At 38.2% G+C, this 25,253-nt stretch overlaps 1 protein-coding gene across 2 annotated transcripts in view; it reads right to left on the bottom strand.

Annotated features, from left to right (window-relative positions):
- Positions 1 to 6,347: 6,347 nt before the first annotated feature.
- LOC131049802 (uncharacterized) overlaps positions 6,348 to 25,253 on the bottom strand; it is a 177,439-nt gene continuing 158,533 nt past the window's right edge. Inside the window, exons 10-14 of one of the 2 annotated variants that reach the window (XM_057983877.2) lie at positions 7,968 to 8,026; positions 7,647 to 7,865; positions 7,363 to 7,484; positions 7,076 to 7,237; positions 6,348 to 6,853 (exon numbers count right to left, since the gene is read on the bottom strand). In XM_057983877.2, coding sequence (XP_057839860.2) covers positions 6,638 to 6,853; positions 7,076 to 7,237; positions 7,363 to 7,484; positions 7,647 to 7,865; positions 7,968 to 8,026 — 778 coding nt within the window. In that variant the 3' untranslated portion in view covers positions 6,348 to 6,637. Of the gene's footprint in view, positions 6,854 to 7,075; positions 7,238 to 7,362; positions 7,485 to 7,646; positions 8,027 to 25,253 lie in introns of both variants that reach the window. The other variant, XM_057983876.2, reaches the window with a different exon arrangement.

Raw genomic sequence — 25,253 nt, 5'->3', positions numbered from 1 at the left:
TTGTTTAAATGATAGGCAATCAGAGTGTTTTCAGTTGCAATGTTGAGGTCCATTTCACTCCAAACTAGTCATAAATTTTGTTGACCTCTAGATCTCACCTTAAAACCCATGCCCAAAAAAAATCATCCAAAAACTTAATAGCTCATATTTCAACGAAACAACAACTAATCTATAGGTTTTGGGATGCTATGAATGTAATGGTGAGGCGTTTTTGCTCCAAAACGCTAAGAAAAAAATACTCCCTTCTACATCCACACAAGAGGTAGTGACCCTATAACCCTTGTCAGAAAATGAAACCTCAAAGCTTGAGAAGAGCTTTGTTGAATCCATGCTTTAATACCATGTTGAATTTTGTAACTTCCACAAACAAGAGCAACAAGAAAGATATGTTATATTCCTCAAAAGAAAAAGGTCTTCCTAGGAAAGTTGCATCCAAGAAAGTTGGGAGGTGAAAGATAAGTGGAGGAGTTATATTCTTAGGGTAAAAGCACAAAATTGTGTCACATTTTAGGCCAACTTATCAGCACAAGTGAGTTTAAGTAATTCTAACTAAAATTTAATTTTAGTCAAATATATGGTCTATATAGATTCATTATAGCTAAGTTATATATTGGTCAAAACTTTTCCAATTAGAAATGTATATTTTATACCAATTTGGGTTCAATTACCAAAAAAAATTAAAAATTAAAAAAATTTGATGTTTCAACAACTCCTACTCTTATAAATAATTTTTTTTTAAATGTAAAAATACCCTTTTATAGTTCTATAAGTGAATTTTCCAAAATATATATCTTTTAATATTTTAATTAGTTTTTTTTAATTTTAAATTTTAATTTTTGTGAAAGTAGGTCATCAACACTAAAATATAAGGTTGATTATATTGTCAAGGAAAAATACAAAAAATTATTTAAAAATTTTGAAAATAATATGATGCAATAGAGAAAAGAGTCTATGTCAAGATGATATAGTTATTTTCTAATTTGGATAAATAATTAAGAAAAAAGATGGCGGCAACTGGAAAGAGTTATATTTCAACACACAACTTTTCAAATTTATTAAAAAATATATTTATAAAAAATAGCAAAAAACATATCCATGCACTAAAGTTTCAAGTTATCAATATGCACAAAAAAATTGAATAAAAAAAGGTACAATTTACTAAATAAATGTGGCAACTTGTGTAACTTCAATTTCAAGATTTTATCAACAACTAAATTATAGTGTTTAGTTTATTAAAAACTACATTCAAATAATTTTTTAAATTTTTATTATAATTACAAACATAAAATAGACAAAAGAATCTAAATTTAATTAGTTTACATCATTTCAAAAATCAAAACATATATTTCACTTTCTATTGATTTAATTTAAAAAGTTGAATCAGCATTGATCATTTCTTTTATAAAAGTGTGACACAACTTTGTACTTTTACCCCTTAGAAATTCAAATAATCTTCCCTCATGGTCGTGGGTTTTGAATATGGTTATTATTTAGAAGTTTTTGGTACCATGTTCTCAATCATTCACTTGATAATTTGCTAATTATATTGTTGTTCTTCGGAGGCCATCAAACCTGTGGAGAAGGAGATACAAGGACTAGAGTCTAAAGGTTTCTAGGAGGGATAAGTATGCGAGATTGAGTTTCTTCCGAGTGCAAGATTATATAGAGTTTTCCTATTTAGTTTATTTTAGTATTTGCAAGTGTTTGTGTTTGAGGGAATGGAGTGAAACAAAAGGACTGGGCATACTAGAACAATGTGGGAAAGGAGGGACAATTGAAAGTGGAAGAGAAATTTAGATCCAAAATGAAATCCTACAAAACATAAGGGACAAAGAGAAATAGAGAAAGTGGATAAGACAATGAACCTTGTAAACAAATTAGAAAAGATTAAATACTAGAATAGGATATTAGGACTAACCAAAAAAATGTTCTAATGTCCACTAAAAGTTTGTAACTCTACAAAAATGGTAGAAAATAGCCATAAACACCCCACAAATAAGATTTTTGTAGGAATTTTGTAACTTACAACCCATGATAGACACGTAGGGGATGAAGGAGACAACATAGATAAATTTTACCAAATGAGGACCCATACAAAGATTTCTCAAATTTATTATACATGATAACCTATATGAGGCCTAAATGTAAAAAAGGAGCCTAGACTCAAGCAAATTTGGGCAATATTATATTCAATCCCAACACTTCTACTAAAAAAAAATTCCCCTTGAAAGATTGAATAACTTAAATACCAATAACTTCATAGCCTCTCATAAAAAGATTATTTCATTATATAACTTCATAGCCTCTCATCTTTACCAATATCTAGATTTATTATGATCAAACTTGTCAACAAAAGAGTAAGGATCACCTAGGCTTAGAATAGTTGAAGGGTGGTATGGACTTCTAAATGTTCTTCTCATTTTTCTTGTAGAGAGGCCTATGACTTGAAGTAGATTATTTCTTAGGCATCCTATTAATCTTACCTTTATCCTTACATGATTGAGTCATCAATCCTTGGCTTTTAGAACAAGGAAGTGTATCCAATTGAATCATCTTGGCTTGCCTCCTAATCAGACATTCACAAAACAACTCCAAGGTATAAGCATCTTAAATTCAGTCCTTAAAGAATTCATGATAGAACATAAAGTAGATGAAAACACTTGAAATGAGCCTTTCAACTTAGAAAAAATCAAGAACATACATTCTTTATCCATTTTACTATGTCTGCAACCTTTCAACTATGACAATATCAACCTAAACTTCACAATAAAGTCCTTGATGGAAGAAAAATCTAGATAGAATGAAATTCATTAGGGGAGCCAAACAAATTGTCAATTTTTTCCGATAGTTAGATGGGTGTAGTGCACTCTAGAATGTGAATCAACAAATTATCATAAATATGTAATCTTATGGCTCTCATAGCTTCATCCAATTGATGAGCACACACTTATTCAAGATTTAGCAACCATAATAATAGAAAATAAACAAGATCCACACAATTAATAACACAAGATTTATGTGGAAACGCTTTCAAGGAAAAACCATGAAGAAGGTGGATCTAGTGTCCAAAACTACCACAACAAAGATAAAATAATCCTACATTGTAGGTACCAACCTAGTGGAGACACAAATCCCCACAATATTTGAAAGGGAACTAGTTCGGTAATATATTATTTCACACCAACAATACCTAAGGATTGATAGTTTAAATCAAGTAAAGATGTGTGGCACAAGATTCAGAAAGAACAAGGAGGAATATTGGACATAGGATATGGATAGAAACAAAATAAAGAAGTTTAATTAGAGGTATTGAGGAAAAAACAAAATTAAAACAAGGGATAGAGGAACATATAAAAGACAAATAAACAAAGAGGATAAAGAGAGGAGATGATCAAGGGATGGATAGAAGTGGTTAGGTGAAAAAAAAGAGTGAAAACGAGATCAAAAGGCACACCCAAGAAAAGAACTAAAATGAACACAAAGTATAATGATGAAATCTGCAAATGTACTTCAAGGGATTATTTCTCTTTGAAGATTTTTTTGAAACGACCATGGTTCAACTCTTTGAAGTAACCCTTGATGTATTTCAATTTTTGAGAGAATTTGAACATCCAACCCCATAATTTGGTGCATTTTTTCCAACATTTGGGCATCTAAATATTACCATCATTAAGCCACATCAATTCAAAAACTTAAGGGCAATGAGCTTATAGTTGGTCAATAAATATCTCAAGCTAGATAAAAATATGATCTAACCTAAACACTTAAAGATTCAAAACTCAATTACTCATTCACTAAACAAAATTAAGTCCAATCATTTTACAATCATGCAAAATCTAAATGAACTATTTATTTGTGTACTTGCTTTCTTTTGGTGGCATTGAAGTTGGAGAAAGTGGGTTGAGATTGAAAGATCTTGCTTGTACCTCTCTTTTCCATAAGTGAGATTAAAGAATCAAATCCTAGAGGAATTTTTCTTATTCATGTCCATTTAGAAAGTTTTAAATCTCCTCCCAAGTTTTCCTTTTCCCAGCTTTATGATTGGCTTCATATATGAAACAAAAAAGGAAGGACCATAAGTGCTTAAAATGCAACATACCCAATTAGTCACAATAATGAATGCAAAATTTGATCTTGGGTTCCAAGATATTCCAGGCTCAATGCCAACTCCCTCCAAGTATAATCCAACTACAATCTACCTTTCCATTAGCATTCTAACAAATTACATGGGATCGACATGCACATTTGTTAATTAACATATATGCTTTTTAACATGAGCTTGCACTTAACTAACCTCTATTTGTTAATTGCATTCAAGCCCTAGTCATTCCAAATGATCAAATTCATTAATAGGTTGGACATATTTCCTCCTCAACCTTCAAAACTAAGACTTGATAGTGCTTTGTCTATAGCCACTCATTTAACACTCAAAGATCTTTTGAATTTATTTGAGATCTAATGTCCTTCGTGTACACATACATGGTGTGTATGTGTGTGGGTGTGAACACATATGCATGCATGTGTTGACTCTACCATGAAATTTAATTCTTTAACAAAAACAACACAATGTAGCTATAACACAACAATATTGAATGTATTAACATAATACAATCCCCATATGCAAACAATCAAATAGCAATTCAACAATGTTATGATTGGATACTAACAAGTTTAAACAATCCTTTAAAAAATCATAGAAAGTCTCTACTAGAGAGTCAAGTTTGTGATGCTACAAATAAAGCTATTGGTCACTTCATGATCTTTAAACATTCATACCTTTGAATATTTGAGTTTCACTACAGGTTACTTAAAATATTAAACAACAATCTTCAAATTACAAAAGACATCTTTAGATTTGATGCCTTGCAAAATTTGAGTTAACCATAGGACACAAAATATGAAACATGGTCTTCAACTTGCAAAGGGCATTCTTATACTTATAAATTAAAAAGGCAATTCTAAAAAGACATAAGACATGGGTATGTTGGTTGAAAAGATGGAAAACATAATCTTGATAATCCTAAATAAAATTTAGAATAATTAATGATAATCAATCAAAAACTCGTTTTTAAAAAGTCTCAACTTTTTAGGATCATCACCCCATGTAATTTATGATTAAGCAAATTAAGCAAAGAAAATAGCGAAAGGGTAAATTATTATATGATGTGAAGATTTGATCATTTGCTGGTATGATGTGAAAATATAGTCATTTGCCGGTCTGATGTGAAGATTTGATCATTAGCTTAGATTTGTTAATTGCATTGAAGCCCTAGTCATTCCAAATGATCAAATTCATTGATAAATTGGACATATTTCCTCCTCAACCTTCAAAACTAAGACTTGATAGTCCTTTGTCTACAACCACTCTTTTAACACTCAAAGATCTTTGAATTTATTTGAGATCTAATTTCCTTCATGTACGCATACATGGTGTGTATGTGTGAACAGGTGTGCACTCTACCATGAAATTTAATCCATTAACAAAAAGAGCACAATGTAACTAAAACAAAACAATGTTGAATGTATTAACTTAATACAATCCCTATATGCAAACAATCAAATAGCAATTCAACAATGTTATGATTGGATACTAACATGTTTAAACAATCCTTTAAAAAACCATAGAAAGTCTCTACTAGAGAGTCAAATTTGTGATGCTACAAATAGAGCTGTTGGTTACTTAATCATCGTCTTTAACATTAATACCTTTGAAAATTTGAGTTTCACTACAAGTTACTTAAATATTAAACAAGTCTTCAAATTGCAAAAGACGTGTTTAGATTTGATGCCTTGCAAAATTTTAGTTAACCATAGGACACTTAAAATATTAAACATAGTCTTCGACTTGCAAAGGGCATTCTTCTACTTATAAGTCAAAGAGGCAATTCTAAAAAGATGTTAAGACATGGGTATGTTGGTTGAAAACGTGGAAAAAATAAGTCCTGATAATCCTGAATAAAATTTAGAATAATTAATGATAATCAATCAAAAACTAATTTTTAAAAAGTCATAGGTTTTTAGGATCATCACCCCATACAATATATGATTAATCAAATTAAACTTAAAAAATAGAGAGAGAGTAAATTATTATATGATGTGAAGATTTGATCATTTGCTGGTATAGTGTTAATCTTCTTTGTTTCTATTGAAGGCCTACCGATCTGTATACTGCTAGGGTTCAAGTTTACAAATGTTCACTACTTCAGATAAGTACCCATAGGTTAGGCATAGGAGATTTGAAATTGGATTAAAGCTTTTTCAAGTTAATCCACAAATCAATTGCCCTCCAACCAAGGACTCGTAATCTTAATCTTTTGCAAAACAGTACAGTAAGTATATCCTTCATATTCACTTTCAATTTCTTCAACAAAAGCAACCGTTCTTAGCATAACATGTCTAAACATGGTTCAGGATCATATAGCCATGAGCACTTCAATAAGGAAATGTGGTATAAATCTACCACCCCCCATGAGCACTATTATGAAGAAATGTTGGCCTCAAGGATACAGAATACAGGAATAAAGAGGAAAGATGACCTTATAATTGTCATAATTATTGGAGAACATTTTATGCATAAAGAATGCATGTCTTTTTTTCTCCTGTTTTGATAGATAAAAATAGTAAAGGATCATTAAATTCAAAACCTAGTTCTGGGAAGTAAGTGCAGACAAGCTTCATCTGTCATTAACTCTAACTCTTGATACTTTTCCACAGTTAGGCACTGTTGCAGCTCACAAATTTTTGCTTCCCGGGTGGAACTCTTCACTCCTAGTTCTTGGGAGAATGCTCCAATAAAATCAAATATAGCTGCAAGAATCCTTTCACAAGGCCTATATTGATAAACATCATATTGTATATCTAGTCAAGGCTTAATAACAAGGTAATAAGGTCAGTTCTGCAATGCTTCTTTCATGTGTGTGCTCATGTGTGTAAATGTCATAGTATATACTAGCACTAAGAACCGTTGTGATGCAAATTGAAAATATATAGAGGATCATGGGTGTGTGCATGTGTGGCATTATATAAACTAGCACTATGAACAATTGACATACAAATTCAAGATATATAGGATATGGTGTTGAAAAATAGAGATCAGCAGTGCTGCCGTGCATGATAGGAGCTCAGAGTCCTCAGCATATAAAGTCACCAATGCAACATCTTTAAATATGTAGATATGAGCCTCTCTGAAAGGAACAGCTTCTTGAGCCTCGAGTACACATATCCTATTTTCTGTGGCCTGCAATAAAATTCATTAAATTTACATACATGTATTTGAAGGCTGTTAAGTTATATTAAATTCTGCAAAAGTTGCAACTGCAATGTGCCTGAAACACATAAAAAACATATGCACTCAACTCCTACCTGTAAGTTACCGTATTCTTTCCTGGAATAATCCATATGCAGAACTGACTTAATTTCACTTGGAAGCGTTGAAGGATCATTTTCTTGTATAGGTCTGAACATAAAAACTAGACTCTCTCCAACTGCATGATATTAAAAACACAAGTTAATCTGCTGCAAATTGAAACTATACATCTAGGAGTGCTTATTTGTATAATAGACTGAAAAAGGAGCTTAAGAAAAGATTGTTTTTACATGCATGCACTTTTATGCATACATGTCTTTGAGGTGAGAGAGGAAGAAACCTCCATGTATAACATATGAGAGCCCTTGGTGTGCAAACTGTCGAATTAGATCATTTTCTTCAATGCAAATTCTTCCAAGCCATTCTGTATGAAGACACCTATGTGTTCCACCATTGTTATTAGAGCTAAATAATTCATGTTCAGCAGTAGCACTCTTAGCCCCCTGATTGTAAATTGTCTCTTCAGTAGTAAGCCAAGCTTTAAATATGATATTAACAACTGGAAAGCAAGGAAAGGCTGTGAAGTTTTGTAAGGGGACTGCTACTACAAATTTGTACAACTTGTCTTGAGTATTAATTCTTCTTATAGATGATGTGCTACCTGAAATTTGTCCCTTAACTGTTACAAGTAGGAGGGTCGCCTTGTCCAGAATCAACCCTCTGCAATAAAACAAGCCCTCACAATAAAAATCAGTATATTTAAGAGGGTAGAGAACAAAAAATGTCTTCAAGAAATTTGTGATTTTGCATCAAGATATGGATTTTACTTTTTTCAAAGTACATACAAATTTCTCTTTACTTCTTCTAATCAAGCATACCTACAGTAGTATGTGAATAAGAAGTGACCATTTTCAAAACCATCTGTAATCCACAACTATTCCTATTTCATAATTGGCCATCTAGATTATACCCTCTTAGATATGTTATGGTGTAGACAAGGCATAACCATAAGCAAAACTCAATTATGGCATCTTAATGGTACTGAACCAAAATTTGAACAAAGAAGCTTAAACATAATTCTCAACTGAAACATTATGTAATCTTGCATTTTCAGATCAATTAACATTATCTTACTTGAGTTTTTCCTAGTTGGCCTGCTATAGAGGGTGCAGACAACTTGCTCAATGAATAATCACTATGGTTAAATTCTGAATAATCATGATCTCTAGTACAATAAAAACATGACCAAATTCGCTGTTGACTTTCTAGTTGACTATTCTGACCTGTGAATATTAAATGAAGAATTTGAATTAAGAAACATACAACATGGGTCAGTTGCCTCTCATTTCAAAATGCATTCATCGATTCTCCAAGTACAGACCAGCAACAAGGATTTGCATTGACTTTTGTATTTTGACATCAACAAGCTCAATATGACAGAAGCTAGTTACTTTTTTCGAATGATATTTGACTGCAGCAATCAACAAGACAGGCAATTATATCAACAATCTAAGCATGAAGAATCAAATTTTCAACCAAAATAGGACAATATTATTTGTTGTTTGACTGTGGTCAATACTACTGTCTTTAAAGAAAGCTAACTGCTACAGGTGCTTTAATCTGCACTTTAATATTGTTACTAAAGGCTACTCTACTTGCCAGGTTGAGCAATATTGAATCAGACCTGTTACTAAGTGAACAACTCTGCTAAATCGTTCTGGTGGAATCATTCCTCTTATAGGGCTAAACTCAAGTCATATTTCACAAGACTGGTCCTATAATTGGGCCAAGCCCTGTATTAAGTGGTACTCAAAGAATCATTCCTGTAGAAGAGCTAAGCTCCTCGGTAATGTTACTAGTCTAAACTCTCTACCAAGTCACATGGATTGTGCCAGTCATTTATTGCACAAATCTTCTATTTGTAATTTTGACATCTTATTATTATTTAAACATAAATTTTAACATTTTGTATATTAAAGGTACCAAGCAAGCAGAACAAAGATTATGGATAACCTTGGGTAACCTAACTCGTATTTATCATTCTCAGTAAAATTAAGGTGTTAGCTGAATTTAACTGTCCTAATTTTTCCATTGTGTATAGTTTACACCTGAGCAGTTGTCAACAACCCTTTTCAATTTCTAATATTTGCAACAAATGAGATTTTAATGGCCATATCATGACTAACCTTGTTCTTCAGGAAGCAGCTATAATTCTTCACAATATTTTCCATAGATGCATCATTCACCTTAACTTGTTCTATTAATAAGAATAAAACATAAGGGTCAAAACATACTGAACATGCTTGATAACCAATTCTATCAGCACTGTGCTCTCTTTTAATTCTAACTAAATTACTGCCTCTTCCCTCTCTTCCACATGCTGTAATGTCCAATTTTCCGCTCTAGTTGGTTTGGAGACTGTTGGCCAATCCCGAGACCTATTGGTCAATCAGAGGAACAAATTAGGGTTTCCTATTTTCTAGGAGGACGCTTTGGCAGTTTTGGTGGCTTGCATGTTGGAATTTTATAGTTCTGGTTCTGGATTACTTCTGGGTTTTCAAAAAGCTTCGCAATGAGGGTACATACATAGCAAGCAATGGAGTTTGACCAACTTACTATTTTTAGTAAGTGGTGGCGGAAGCAACTAAATTCGCTGGGTTTTCTGAGAGCTTTGCAATTGTATAACATGCAAATCAATCTGAAGACATTTTCTGGACTTACTATTTTTAGTAAGTACGACAACTGCTCAAATTGGAGGTAAAATCGCCTTGAAAAAACTTACTATTTTTAACAGTATGCTATTTATAGTAAGTACTATTTTTAGCAGTGCTATTTTGGCAAGGGTTCTGCAGCTCAGCTCAGTGGCTACTTCTGACAATATTAATTTTGGCAGGATCCTATGTTCAAACTCGGATGACCATTTTCTGCAATGCAGTTTAGTACCTTGGCTTCAGCTCATTTTGGCAGTATTCAGTATTTGGAAGCAGAAGTATTTTTTATACTTTATTATTCCCCATGGCCTAGGCGTAATTTGTGTTATGACTTCAAGGGGTCAACATGGTGTTTTTTAATTAAATTATAACTTAAGGCAAGTGGACAATTTTCTAAGTAAGATTGCCTAAGTTATATTATTATTTAAAAGTCATTGTTGAGCGCTCACTTTACACATTAAAGGCAATTCTAATAAGATGACCCTGCTATGATCATGGACGACTTAGAGAAGGGAAATATTACTTTAATCTTAAGTCAATTTGGCAAAATATTCCACCTTCATATTGAGATGCCAAAGTGCAATTTCATCAATGTTATTTCATAAGCATTATATTTATCAAAAGTGGCAATTAAGGGTGGATGTGAGTTGGGAGAATTATGCTAAGGAGGTGAAATGAAGTGCTAATTGAATTTGGGCACCATGTGAGTGGAATTTCAATTTGAATTTGAGCCTCCAAAATCTATAAATAAGAGTGTTGAGCTCTCATTTGTGTATGCTTGATGAATGATAATGTTATGCTGCAGGAATGGTGTCAGAATTGAGCTTCGAAGTTAGCTTCCTAGCAACCATCAGTTTTGTACTTGAAAGACAATACCTAGTTGATTATATGTGACTACCTTTCATCCACGGAGATAGATTGTGTTGAACGAAGAGATTGAGAGATTTTCAGTTTTGGTGTGTTGGGTGTGTTTCTAGTTTGCTGGTTTTTGGAGTGGATGTAGTTGATTTTCAGTCATATCTTCTTGCTCGAGTGACTGTTTGCTCAGGATAATAACTCATTGGAAGCCTCTCTGTTGGACGATTCATCTTTTGGAGGCTCATGTCAAGTGGTTTGGTGTGCATTTTTCTCTTGCTGATCGAACCTCCTTGTTGGTCGTAGATTTCAAGCCAACTCTAGGGCAGTGTGCAGCATTTTCAGTGGTGATTTGATGGGGTTGTTGAGCTGGGGGTCTGATTGCCTATCCTCTAGCATTCATTTGGCATCAGTTTGGAGCTGTTTGGTGGAGTTTTGAGTGAGTTGTGTGTATTTCATTGTTGCTGGTTCGTTTTTGTTGTTGCTGATAGTTTCATTTCAGATTTGATTAAGTGTGTGATTGGGTTGCAATTTCAGTGTTTTCCATTGTAATCTCCAGTAGAACTTTCCTTCTATTAGAGTTGATATTTCTCCTGTTCTGACAGTAGTTGCAGAATTCATTATTGTAAGATTGTTTCAGTAGTATTGATCCATCCTTTTGCTGCAATTTACTTGTACTTTCCACTACATAAGTGGAAGAGGCTGGCCATGCCGCTTATCTCTATTTATAATGTTGTCCTCCCATTGCATAAGTGGTTGAATTGATTGTAATGTTGTCCTCCCATTGAATAAGCGGTGGAGTTGATAGTAATTTTCATTTCTAGTCCTCTCGTTGCATAAGCGGTAGAGTGATTGTTGTTTTAGTTGTTTGGTTTGTTCTTGGCTAGTTTACCACCAAGAAGTTTCAAAATTTCCATCACTCGCTGTATAAGCAGAAGGGGCTGGCTTGCCGCCCAAATTTTTCTAATAATTTTCAATATTTGCAACTAACAATCCCCTCAACACTGTATGCTCTCACCTTCCTAGATTGGGCACTTGGTGATCAAAAAGTGGAAGGGTTGCAATTTTCAGAATTATTGTATTTTCATTGCTAACCTTAACAGGTCCTTGTTGTGTTGTAAACTGCTAAATTTCAAAAAATAATTGTGGGGATATTAGAGTGGAATTAGAGCTGGTTTTCCTGCCAGCCTGTGTGTTCAGTTGATCAGAGCACAAGTTCTCCTTGCTATCCTGCTGGGACGTGGTTTTTTGGTTGCATATCAAACTTTGGAAGAATGTCTACCACAGATAAGTCTATGTGTGAGTTAATGCAAGGATTGATTAATCTGATGAAGGATCCAAATATTAAAAGGGGGTTGGTAAAGGTTCTTGCAAAATCCACACATAAGGAAAAGTCTGAAAATAATATCTTCAATACAAAGACAAATGATGGAGTTGGTGCTTTGACACATAACTTTGAGACAGTACTTCAAGAATACCTCTTTGGTAAGCATGTGACTACTAAATATGAGATCAAAGATACACCTATAGACAGTGGGCTCATTGAAGGCAAAGGGGATAAAATATTCAAAACAGCTAGCATTGATGACTCTTTGCTTCATTATGGTGTTGGTGACATGGGTGGTCTTCGGTTTGATTATCAAACTAAGCTTTTGGAGAGAGATACTTATGAAGATATCAGTTTAAGTGAATTGGGAGGTGACTTATTCAATGAGTCAAGACTCCAAGAGTATGATGAGCACTTTCCTTTTGATCAGAATAATCAGCCCCTTAGGAATTGGGATCCGGGTGTGATGGCACCTAACGATGACAAGGAACCTGTGTGGGATGAATTTCCCTTTGATCCGGATGATGAAATGGAACTTGATGAGGATTCTATATCACCAAACAATGGTGACGTTACACTTGATCTTGGGGCTTCCTTCTCGTTTGATCAAAGTGACAATGAGGTGGAAGCAGATTTAAAAGTCTATAAGGCTCCAAATATTGAAGGGTTTGTTGGTGTTCTTGAAAATAAATCAGATTTATTAGTGCACAGAGCTGATCATCATCTTGGTGTTGAGCAATGTCATCACGTGGATGATGTGGGGTGTGAGACTAGGGACAACCAAGGAGTCGTTTAAAACAAAAAAGGAAATTTTGATTTTAATCAAAGGCTCGAAGAAATAGTGGAGTCTAATCCTATTTATGAAATTGAGCATTTTCAGCTAGTTGGTGGAGTTAGACAAGAGTCTTGGAGCAGCTATGGGAGCAACAACTGAAAGAAAAAAAGTTCTGATTTTTTCTTGCAGCCTATCAACAGTACACCATCTTTCTATTCTTGTGAGTGGGATGGTCAATTCAAGGTGTCTATTGAAAGATAAATGCAAGCTCTATCCCAATTTGATCACACACATGGTTTGATTGAAGAACTCTACTGAAAGGTTCAAATTGATGAGAAACGGAAAGGGGTTAAGGACGAAGTTACTCTCCCTAATCTGCAACTTATCAAAGACTCTTTGGATATATTGAAATCAGATTACATACACTTGAAGATCGAGATTATGCCTTCAAACTTGCAAGGAAGACCACTACTGCATTCCAAGGAAAAGAGAGAAAGGTAAATAAGCTTACTCTTGAGCTTGAATCAACAAAGGATATGTTAGAAAACATTCAGTTGGCTCTAATGGAGGTAGAAGGTCAGTTTGTTGATTTCAAACTTTTTAGGGAGCAAGAGAATGCACTAAGAGTTGAAGAAATTGAGCAAGTAATTGGTGAATTTGATAGTCTTCGAGAAGAGTTTGATCTCGAAAACTTCACAAGAAAAACAAAAGTTGCATGTGCAGATTCACATCAGCAAGATGGAAGTGAGCAAGAAAAAAGGGATGGCTTCCAGGTTCTTGATAACCCTTTCTTTGAAGTGGGTATTGAGAAAAGTTATGATAACCCTCTCTTCGTGATGGATGATAATACATGTGGTGAAGTGTCTGAACATGAGACTGAGTATGGTTTCCAGTGTATGGATGATGTGATGTCAAACGATGAGGATGTGCCACGTTTTGTGATTACTAATCTTCCGAGGCTGCTTGATACTGAATGCATAAGTGGGATTGAGGATGAAGACTCCACTTGGGAAGTGTTGAATCAAGATGATTTCAATATCTTTGACATCAAGGTGTTGTCGAAACACAATTTAGTTGCCGTACAAGGTTTCATTGCAGCAGCAAGCAGTGAAGATTTCAGACTTGTTACTCATGAAGTAGGAGAGAAAGAAGGACCAGAACGTGGTGATTGCATGCTTGATAACCTATTCCTTGGGTTGAATGATAATAACGCTCATACTAGTCCATTTTGGGAGTTGGATTTGAGGACAACATTTGTTCCATACTCCAATGTTGTTGAAGCTTTCATGGTTAGGCTTCAAGGGTTCACTAAAGGAGACATTGATTTCTTAAGTATGCACTTGGTTGTCATTAGCACTTGGGGATGTGTTGAGTTTTCTTTTCAATGTGTTGAAAATCACTTTTAGTTGGGAATCCAAGCTCGAAATCGTCAACATGGACTAAAGCAACTTATTACATGTGGAAAGAAGGATCTTTGGAGGGATAAGGAACAAATTTTCAGACTTGAAGGTGTTGTTCTCTTCTTTACCAGCCATTTGATGGTTCCTTTTTCTCATCAACTAGTGGATTGGGAAGATATTCTGAGCAAAGGATGGTTCCATGCAAAGTTGGAGTCACTAGAGAGGAAATTTCCAGCCTTGGACATGAGCAAATGTGTTGTTTTGGGTGACAATTTCCTGTGTTGCAGCAGCTGTTCATCTTCTTGGATGTTGATTCTCCTAAAATCAAATCTCAAGTCAATCATTTTAGACTTGGTGGGCTGTTGGTGTACTCTTTTTCAGACTTCACAATCTCCTGGCAGAACGGGTTTATGGTTTCAGATGAGAGGTATGGTGAGTTGGGGCAATCAGTATCTGTGTATGGGAAGTGTTCAAGCTCTAACTAGTGGTTCTTCTTATGCCCTCTCTTCTACTTATGATTGGGACAGCGAACCTTTGCTGTCTATGGTTCATCATTCTGAGGTGCTTGGAGCGGGAACTATAAGAGATTTCAGAAGTCTCCATGGTTGTATCAGAATAATTCAATTGAGGCCTAGTAGATTAATGTGGAGTTATGAGAATGAGTTTGTTGAGCTCCTAGAAAGGATTGTTTTCCTCCTTGCAGGAAGATTTGGAGAAGTCACATTTACAATCATGGCTTTGCTTGACACCTTGGAAAGACATGTTGTGGAGTTTGATTGTGAGTTGAGCAAACTTTATTTCTTATAGCCCAGGCTTGTGATAGACAATGGCATTGTTGATATTGATTACTCGAAGCTTTATGGGCATGAGATACCACATGATATTGATTTAGGTCCTTCAAGATTTTTCAATTTGGGTATCATGGATGGTAACATTTTGGAGTTACAAGGGAGGTTAGTGCAGTTTTGGTTTGACATTTTCACTGATGTGATCAGAGTGGCGCAGCATCGGCATGGTGGGTTCTTCCTGAGATGGACATAGGAACCTGGGATCATACTTGCTTTGGTGAGGATCAGTTTAAAATTTTCTGGAGTTGTGGTGGCATTGCTTGAGGACAAGCAATTTTCGGAAGGGCGGACTATAATGTCCCCTTTTCCGCTCTAGTTGGTTTTGGGACGCTTGGCCAATTCTGAGACCCGTTGGTCAATCAAAGGCAAAAATTAGGGTTTCCTAATTTCTAGGAGGATACTTTGGCAGTTTGGTGGCTTGCATGATAGAATTTTACAGTTCTGATTTTAGATTCCTTCTAGGTTTTCAGAAAGCTTCGCAATGAGGGTACATGCATAGCAAGCAATGGAATTTCACCGACTTACTATTTTTAGTAAGTGGTGGCGGAAGCAACTAAATTCTCTGGGCTTTTCTGGGTTTTCTAAGAGCTTCGCGATGGTATAACATGCAAATCAATCTAAAAACATTTTCTAGACTTACTATTTTTAGTAAGTACGACAGTTGCTCAGATTGGGGTAAAATCACCTTGAAAACACTAACTATTTTTAGCAGTATGCTATTTATAGTAAGTTCTATTTTTAGCAGTGTTATTTTTGGCAAGGGTTCTGCAGCTCAACTCAGTGGCTATTTCTAGCAATATTATTTTTGGCAGGATCCTGTGTTCAAACTCAGAAGACTATTTTCTGCAATGCAGTTTAGTACCTTGGCCTCAGCTATTTTGGCAGTATTTAGTATTTGAAAGCAGAAGTATTTTTTAATACTTTATTATTCCCCATGGCCTAGGCATAATTTGTGTTATGACTTCAAGGGGTTGACATGGTGTTTTTGAATTAAATTATAACTTAAGGCAAGTGGACGAATTTCTAAGTAAGATTGCCTAACTTATATTATTACTTAAGAGTCATTGTTGAGCACTTGCTTTACACATTATTGGCAATTCTCATAAGATGACCCTACTATGATCTTGGACGACTTAGAGAAGGGAAATATTATTTTTATCCTAAGTCAATTTGGTGAAATATTCAACCTTCATATTGAGATGCCAAAGTGCAATTTCATCAATGTTATTTCAAAAGCATTATATTTATCAAAAGTAGCAATTAAGTGTGGATGTGAGTTGGGCAAATTATGATGAGGTGAAATGAAGTGCTAATTGAATTTGGGCATCATGTGAATGGAATTTGAATTTGAATTTGAATTTGAGCCTCCAAAATCTATAAATAAGAGTGTTGAGCTCTCATTTGGGTATGCTTGATGAATGATAACGTTATGTTGTCGGAATGGTGCCAGAATTGAGCTTCGAAGTTGAGAGCTTCCTAGCAACCATCAGTTTTGTACTTGAAAGACAGTACCTAGCTGATTATTTGTGACTATCTTTCATCCAGAGAGATAGATTGTGCTGAACGAAGAGATTGAGAGGTTTTCAGTTTTGGTGTGTTGGGTGTGTTTCCAGTTTGCTGGTTTTTGGAGTGGATGTAGTTGATTTTCAGTCATATCTTCCTGCTCGAGTGACTGTTTGTTCTGGGTAATAGATTGTTGGAAGCCTCTCTGCTGGACGATTCATCATCTGGAGGCTCGTGTGGTTTGGTGTGTATTTTTCTCTTCCTAATCGAACCTCCTTGCTGGCCATACATTTCCAACCAACCCTAAGGCAACGTGCAGGCATTTTAGGTGGTGATTTGATGGGGTTGTTGAGCTGGGGGTTTGATCGCCTATCCTCTAGCATTCATTTGCCGTCAGTTTGGAGCTGTTTGGTGGAGTTTTGAGTGGGTTGTGTGCATTTTATTGTTGCTGGCTCGTTTTTGGTGTTGCTGATAGTTTCATTTCAAATTTGATTAAGTGTATGATTGGGTTGCAATTTCAGTGTTTTCCATTGTAATCTTCAGTAGAACTTTCCTTCTATTAGAGTTGATATTTCTCTTGTTCTGGCAGTAATTGCAGAATTCATTATTGTAAGATTGTTTCAGTAGTACTGATCAATCCCTTTGCTGCAATTTCCTTCTACTCCCCACTACATAAGTGGAAGAGGCTGGCCATGCCGCCTATCTCTGTTTGTATTGTTGTCCTCCTGCAGCATAAGCGGTTGAGTTGATTGTATGTTGTCCTCCCACTGAATAAGCAGTGGAGTTGATACTAATTTTCATTTCTAGTCCTCCCACTGCATTAGTGGTAGAGTGATTGTTGTTTCAGTTGTTTGGTTTGTTCTTGGCTAGTTTACCACCAAGAAGTTTCAGAATTTCCATCACTCGCTGTATAAGTGGAAGGAGTTGGCTTGCCGCCCAAGTTTTGTAAGGATTTTCAGTAATTGCAAGTAACGATCCCCTCAACATTGTATGCTCTCACCTTCCCAGATTGTGCACTTGGTGATCAAAAAGTGGAAGGGTCGCAAGTTTCAAAATTATTGCATTTTCATTGCTAACCCTAACAGGTCCTTCTTGTGTTGTAAACTACTAAATTTCAAAAAAAAATTGTGGGGATATTACACACGCCATCCTTTACCTTTCTATATGTAATTAACTATATGAAATATCTTTCAACATTATACCTTCCCACTGAACCGAAGTATTCTTTCAAACCTCAACGTTGAGATTTCATATTGATTTTTCGTCTAGAATCTCCTCATTTACTTCTTGTTCCTTTCCCAATTTTGTCTCCATCTTGCTAGCAGCACAACTTCAACCTCAAGTTTTGCATCGCCATGGTATGCACAAAAATCTACAGTATTAAAAATGAGTTAAAATGCTGTGAGACTCTGATCTACTTCATAAGCATTACCCAAGTAGTTCCTGTTAGCCGCATTATTGTATATGCGAATACGACTAGTTAATTAAGTTGTAATTGGGTTTGTTAGTTGGCAGCCGAGCAGTGGTAGTTGCGGTGCGACGGTTGGCGCTCGCACCCCCTCGGTATCTTTATATACTTCCAAATGTAACTTGTAACAACAACAATTATGAATGGAATAACCTCTCTTATATTGCATTTGATATCTATGGCATTATTATTCTGCATTACATGTTTTATCTGTGTGCTTTAAGTTATTCACCTGAGAGGGTAAACATTTGGCGTTGTTGCCTAGACATACTCGGAAACGGAAGACGCAGATGGCGTACGGACGCGATGGGCCTACCCGTCGGTGAGATGAACCCAGAGGCCGACGACACGCCCATGGAACAATCGGCGAAGGGGAAATTGAACCCTGTAATAATCTCGACACGATGTTGAGATAAATTGTGGCCGACAAGAAAAATAATAAAAGTTTTTTTTTTTTTTGTACATGGCGTGTGCTTGCTATGTACGGAAGTGATTTATGCCCAATATATTAAATAAAGATAGAAATAAAAAAGCAGAAACGGACAAGTGGGAGGCCACGTAGAGGGCCTTGATTCTAGAGCAGCAAGTAGAACGGAGACGGAGGCTGAGGCAACTTGCTGAAGGACGACTTACTGAAGGGTGGCCCGAAGGGAACCACGGAGGTGTCACGGAGGGTGCAAAAGCCGAGGGAAGTTTCTACGCGTCGCCAGAACACCGTAGGGCGCGGAGCCACGAAGAGTTTATGGCGGAAACAAGGTTAAGGAGAGATCTAGTCGAAGAGACTCGAGATCAGTTTAGAAACTTATCCCTTACACCACGAAGTGAAGATCACCAATGGGAACCAGGAGTGGTTGCAGGTGGGAGCGAGGGGGAGGGCAACCGTACGAGTGTAGGTGCCACACACGATAGGCAAACACCGTACCTTCAGTCGCCCACGCAGGACACACCATCGGCGCCACCGAAGGAAGCAACGCAGGGTCACAGACACAGGCACAACTGCCCCCAGGAAGACGACCGGGGATGGCGAGTAAACAAAAATTGCCAAAGTTCACAGGGGACGACAAGGAAGAACCCTTACGACACTGCCGTACATGTGAAACCATTTGGTCCGCCAACGGAGTGACAAACCAGGATGACTGGGTACAGCAATTCCCAGCCACATTGCGTGGAGTTGCCATAGATTGCTACTCCAATGTGGACAAGCAAAAAGTGGCCACATGGGCCAATCTACAGAAGGAATTCACGGAGGAGTTTCGGTTGCTCCGTGATGACAATGAAATTGTAACGGAGATATACAGTACCAAACAAGGTACCAAGGAGATAGTACGGGCATACAACAGGAGGCTGAAGGAATTGCTGGGAAAAATGGAGAGTCAACCAGCAGATGGGTTGAAAAAGTGATGGTTCGTGGAGGGACTAAAGCATTCCCTCCGAAGGAAGATGAAAATCGTTCCACCTACATCATATGACGACGCCTATAATAGGGCGATGGACCTAGAGAGCGAATACAAAACGTCAAAGAAGAAGAAAAGTAATAAATATTCATCTGACGATGATGAAGACTCTGACAGGGAAAGCAGCAGCAGTGGCGAATCGAGTAAAAAGGTGCACGATCTCCAAAAGGACATGGAACGAATGTTGAAAGAATTCAAAGCCATGAAGGAGAGTACAAGTAAGACAGAAGAAAACGACATGTGGTGTACCGACTGTAGGAGTGACGGACACACCAAGGGGTCCTGTCCCAAGAAGGCTTTCTGCGACATTTGTCAAATTGCGGGACATTTGACAAAGGAATGTCCCTACAATATGAAAACCAGGAGCCAACAAGTTCTCTTCACGCAAGAGCAGCCAGCCGTCGAAACTTCGCAAACCAACACAACGGCATCATTTGGAGGTTACCAGGACAACAGACGCAGTGGCGGAAGGAATAGCAACAATAACAATAACGGAAGCCGTATCCAGTATGACACCAAGGGCCGGCCAATTATCCAATGTAGGGCCTGTAATCAGTGGGGGCACTTCGCCCGTGATTGCACGAAGGAAGCCACCCCTCAGTACCTCTGTCGATGGTGTGGGCCAGGCGACCATGAGGACGCAAATTGCCCACAGGCAAGGGTTAATCTCCTCAACATTGAGAAGGCTGAGAAGACTGGTGAGAAAGAAGTATTGGCAATCACCTGTGCCCAGACGAAAAAAACCACTTATCTCGACCCTCGTACGGAGAAGGAGAGATTACGGGAGGCAAAGGCCAATATTGAACATGAGATGACAGCCGAACGACGGGACGACGAGGTGGCGAGTACATCATCTCGTACGGAAGCGGAAAATAACATCATTGGGCAAATCTTGCAGATGGAGGTGCCGATAAAGGTAAAAGACCTTCTAGACTCTATGCCACAATTGAGGACTGCCATCCTCACCAATGTGTAAAGCACCGCATTGTCGAGTGCACCACAGATAGGGGTTCCCGCCACCGCTTCGAAGAGTGCACCACAGGTAGGGATTCCCGCCACCGCTTCGAAGAGTACACCACAGGTGGAGGTTTCCGTCAGCCCTTCAACTGACCCGATGTTACTAGCCTTGAGCAGTGGTAGACACCCAGCTGTGGTAGAAATGGGCATCTTGGGAACCGTTCTAAAGGACACCATTGTGGACGGAGGTGTTGGGGTGAATGTACTACCAGAAGAGACATGGAAGAGGTTGGGGAAGCCCACCCTGTGGCCATCCACATTTAATCTGGTAGGAGCCGACCAAAATGGCATCAAGCCACTTGGCATATTGATGGCTCAGCAAGTGACAATTGGTACGCAGCCTTTCCTGTCAGATTTTGTAGTTATTCCCTTGAAAAAGAAGGGCTATGATGCCATCCTGGGGAGAGCGTGGTTGATCACCGCAAGGGTAAACCACAACTGGAAGAAAAATACACTTTCCATGGAGAAGGGAGGGCGGAAATATACCATTGACCTACACACCCAAGATGTCGGCGAAGAGTTCGCCTCTTCCGACTCGGACTCAGAGGACTCTAATAAAGGGAAAGGGGGGTCCCGACGAAAGCAAGGGCAAGAACACGATGGAGTCGAATAGTGAAGGGGTGCTCGAATTGGAGGGATGTTCTGAAGATGAGGTATGCTCACTTAACGGGCTCTTCCATTGGCAAATGGAGGACTACGAACTTTTTCACTGCAACATGTTGCAGATAGAGGAGCCCGTCGATCCGGAGGTCTTCCCTACCGTATACAGAGAATATAAGGAGGGGGAAGCCCGTGTGAGTGACACCACCGCACACTAGGAAGAACCCATCAAGTATCATGAGGTAAATTTGAATTTGAAGGAGACAAATCTGGGAAAGGCAAATGATCCCAAGGTCATCCTTGCCGGAGATGACTCGAACCCTGTGTGGAAGGCCGCAGCCTTCAAAATCTTTATTATTCTTCTTCTTCTTATGTACGGGAAGGAGACCGTGGTCCCTGTAGAATTTGTGGTTCCAAGTCTTCGGATGGACATTGAAAATAGATTGGCCACCAACGGCTACAAATTGAAACCCTACCACGCGAAGCGCGCAGGGGACCCGAGAGGCCGGACGGACACCCAAGAGCCCAGAGGGGGACCCGAGAGGATGGAAGGGGACTCGAGAGCCCAGGCAGGCGACTTGAGAGGCACGAGACCAACGCGGGAGACTCTTGGGCGAGGAAAACCGAGAAGGATGAAGGGCGATCCCAGCAGCATGAAGACTGTCGACAATTAGATTATATATTTTTTTTTTAAAAAAAAAAAAGGTCGTACGGAAGTTGACCATACAGTTGCAAAAAAAAAAACTAACTCGTACGCCAGGTGACCGTACGGCATGGAATTAAAAAAAAAAAAGAGAGAGAGAAAGAAGTCGTGGGGCCACCGTACGGTGACCACACCGAAGGTGGGACCACCGACGGTGGGGCCACCGAAGGTGTAACCACCGTGCGGTGGTCACACCAACAGTGGGGCCACCAGCAGTGGATGCCACCGTGCGGTGGACACCCGCACGCCGCACTTGAAACCCCCGCACCACGCAGCCCACGCAAGGAAAAAGAAGGAGAAGGAAACCCTGCAGAGGTGTCAGTGCTGTTGTTGACCGTTTTCATGGCCGGGGTGACATTACAGAGGAAACAAAAAAAAAAAACGACCAGATTGAAAAATTATTCGATGACATCTGGAGCCTGGACACTGAAAATATTGAAGTGTAGAAGAAGGGTTTTGACATCATGAAACATCACAGAAATGATGTTGCCCCCAAACCCTGCAAGGGGCGCTGCCCCTCGACCCCGTTGGGGCTTTGCCCCAGACCCCGCGGGGACGCTGCCCCTCGATCCTGCTGGGGGCACTGCCCCCAGACCCCAGTTTATTTTGAGCCACAGTACACTTGTTGGAGTCGAGCGAAGGGCATTAGAGATGTCACGGTAAGTGTCGTGGTTGTCCATACTGTGAGAAAGAAGCCCGCAGCTAGGCATTGGCGGGGAAGCCGTAAGCCGTAGAGGGAGACAGATTTGGAGGTTGGGAACAAACAGAGTTTGAGGGAAGGCATTGCAGGTCTGCGCAATTGTATGTCAGCAGAGAGTTATTCAGTTCAGTTAGCAGCCTTTGGGGAGTGTGATGGAGGATTTGAGGTGTCTCGTAGCCTTTGTGCCAGCGGGTTGTGGCCACCTCCAGGCAGGAATAATACGCTTTGAGGAACTTGGAGTATGTTTCGGCTGGATGTGAGGTTGCCTCGGCGGATGCAAAGAGGGCTCTGGAGGAGTTGACCACCAAGTTGGGGGTAGTACTAGCATGAGACATAGCCCAGCGTACCCAGGAGTTGGATGCCAAGAGGGCAGCGCGGGTGGCTATCGAGGACAAATTGGCTAGAGAGACAGTATCATTTGAGTAGCAGTTGGTGGAGGTTGAGACCGAAAAGCATGTTTTGCAGACAAGTTTGGTTTAGGCACAGGAGAACTGTGATGTCAAAGAGGCACTTGAGCATTGGATGGTAGCAGCCAAGGGTTTTCCGGCGAGGACGCAGCAGGTGTGTGGGTTCCAGGCTCAACTGGCATCAACAGTTCTGTTTAATGTCATTTCTATTTTGTATTAAGTCGTCCGGAGACGACTTCTTTTCTTTTGGGGGGGATGATGTTAGCCGCATTATTGTATATGGGAATACGACTAGTTAATTAAGTTGTAATTGGATTTGTTAGTTGGCAGCCGAGCGGTGGTAGTTGCGGTGCGACGGTTGGCGCTCGCACCCCCTCGGTATCTTTATATACTTCCAAATGTAACTTGTAACAACAACAATTATGAATGGAATAACCTCTCTTATATTGCATTTGATATCTATGGCATTATTATTCTGCATTACGTGTTTTATCTATGTGCTTTAAGTTATTCACCCGAGAGGGTAAACAGTTCCTCAAGCAAACTTATCCTTTCACAAATCTACCAATATTTTATCCATAAAAAATATTATTTTACTCCCCAAATTTATTCTTCATTCGATGCTTCCAAGCATAGTTACTGATAACTAAATAACTAAATTCATGACTGCAAAACAAAATATGTATTGATATTTTCAATTGGGTAATTGTTATATTGCTGTGCACTAGCTTTAAAAGTCATTATTACCATACAAAACCCCCCAACTAACTACTAAACTAACATTTCTTTATTTAACTACTAATATCTAAATAATATAAAACTACTAAATTAATGTAATTACCCAACATTCCCCCTTATTACATTAAACCAAACAAATGTGGAACATTTCAAGAGTTAAACATAACCCTTTTGGAGGCCTTGATAAAGCGCCTTCACCAATCCTCCTCACTCACCCAGAAAACACAAAACTGACTCAATCAGTGGATCTCCTGATTGTAGAATCTGTAAACCTCTACACAACATGAGAGAACATAAAGTGTCCCCATCCTCCTTGCACGATGAGAGAACAAATTTCTTCCGGAAGTCCACATCTCCTTTGCATGTGTCAAAATCTCTCCTCAGTGCTACACATGATAGAACAACTCTCCTCTAAGAGTCCACATCTCCTCTAAGTGTGTCAAATCCATCCTCTAGTGTTGTGGAAACAATCCCTCCACTAGTGTACATAATCTCAACCGATGTAGATACATCAAGTGCAACCACAAGAAAATCCTAGGCCCCCATTGCTCCTTGAAGGGAAAGAAATAGAAAAGGTGTTTCTCATGCAATGAATCATCCCCAAGTGAGAAGCTAGCTCAAGATGATAGATGTCATCCTACCTCCATTTCCTTCAACCTCCAATATGATTCTATTAGATCTTAACCATTTGATGTTGCATTAAATTCTCCAAAAGCACAAGAATGTGAATTTATGAGAGCCTTGAAAAACGTATCATTGACAGCTTTAAGATTATAGACATGAGAAGATGCTATCACCTTTAGAGGGAGAAATGTAAGAATCCAACTGTGTTTTCCACCAAAAATTTTGTTCTTAACTCTTGGACATATTGTCAAACCATTTGCAGGATGTGTTTCAAATTGCAATGTTCCATATGCTTAGGAGATCACGGTTTCTATTTCACTAATAACTGCTTATTTTTTATGATGATAGTATTTTGCTGCAGTATCAATAAATTACATGGCAATAAGTACAGTGCATTATTCAGTATGCCAAGGATCATTCCATAACAGAATTATATTTGCTGATTGAAACAGAAATTAAAGAGTAACAGATTGCAGATTTACAGAGGTAAGTTTCAGAATTGAAACAAAGTCAACTAGTAACAATCAATGGTACGGTTCTGACCTGAAAAACACTTTCAGAAAACCTTTTATGCAATTGCAAGTTGCAACTATCTTCCTTGACCCAGCAATTAATCTGAGCAATTATTGCAGCCTCCAATCACCCTGAAGTCGCTCAAAATGCCTTCCATTTGGTGTGCAACCAGCTAGCAGCAAAGGTCACACTGAGATGAGAAGACTAGATGCCAAACTCCTTGACAAGCTCACACTATTTTGGAAACTCGTGCCCAGTACTATAGTATGGCAGCCATCCAATATATTACTGCTTGGGCCATGAA

The sequence above is a fragment of the Cryptomeria japonica genome, chromosome 7 (assembly GCF_030272615.1).
Source record: "Cryptomeria japonica chromosome 7, Sugi_1.0, whole genome shotgun sequence".
Lineage (NCBI taxonomy): Eukaryota > Viridiplantae > Streptophyta > Pinopsida > Cupressales > Cupressaceae > Cryptomeria > Cryptomeria japonica.
This window is presented reverse-complemented; position numbering and strand designations above follow the sequence as displayed.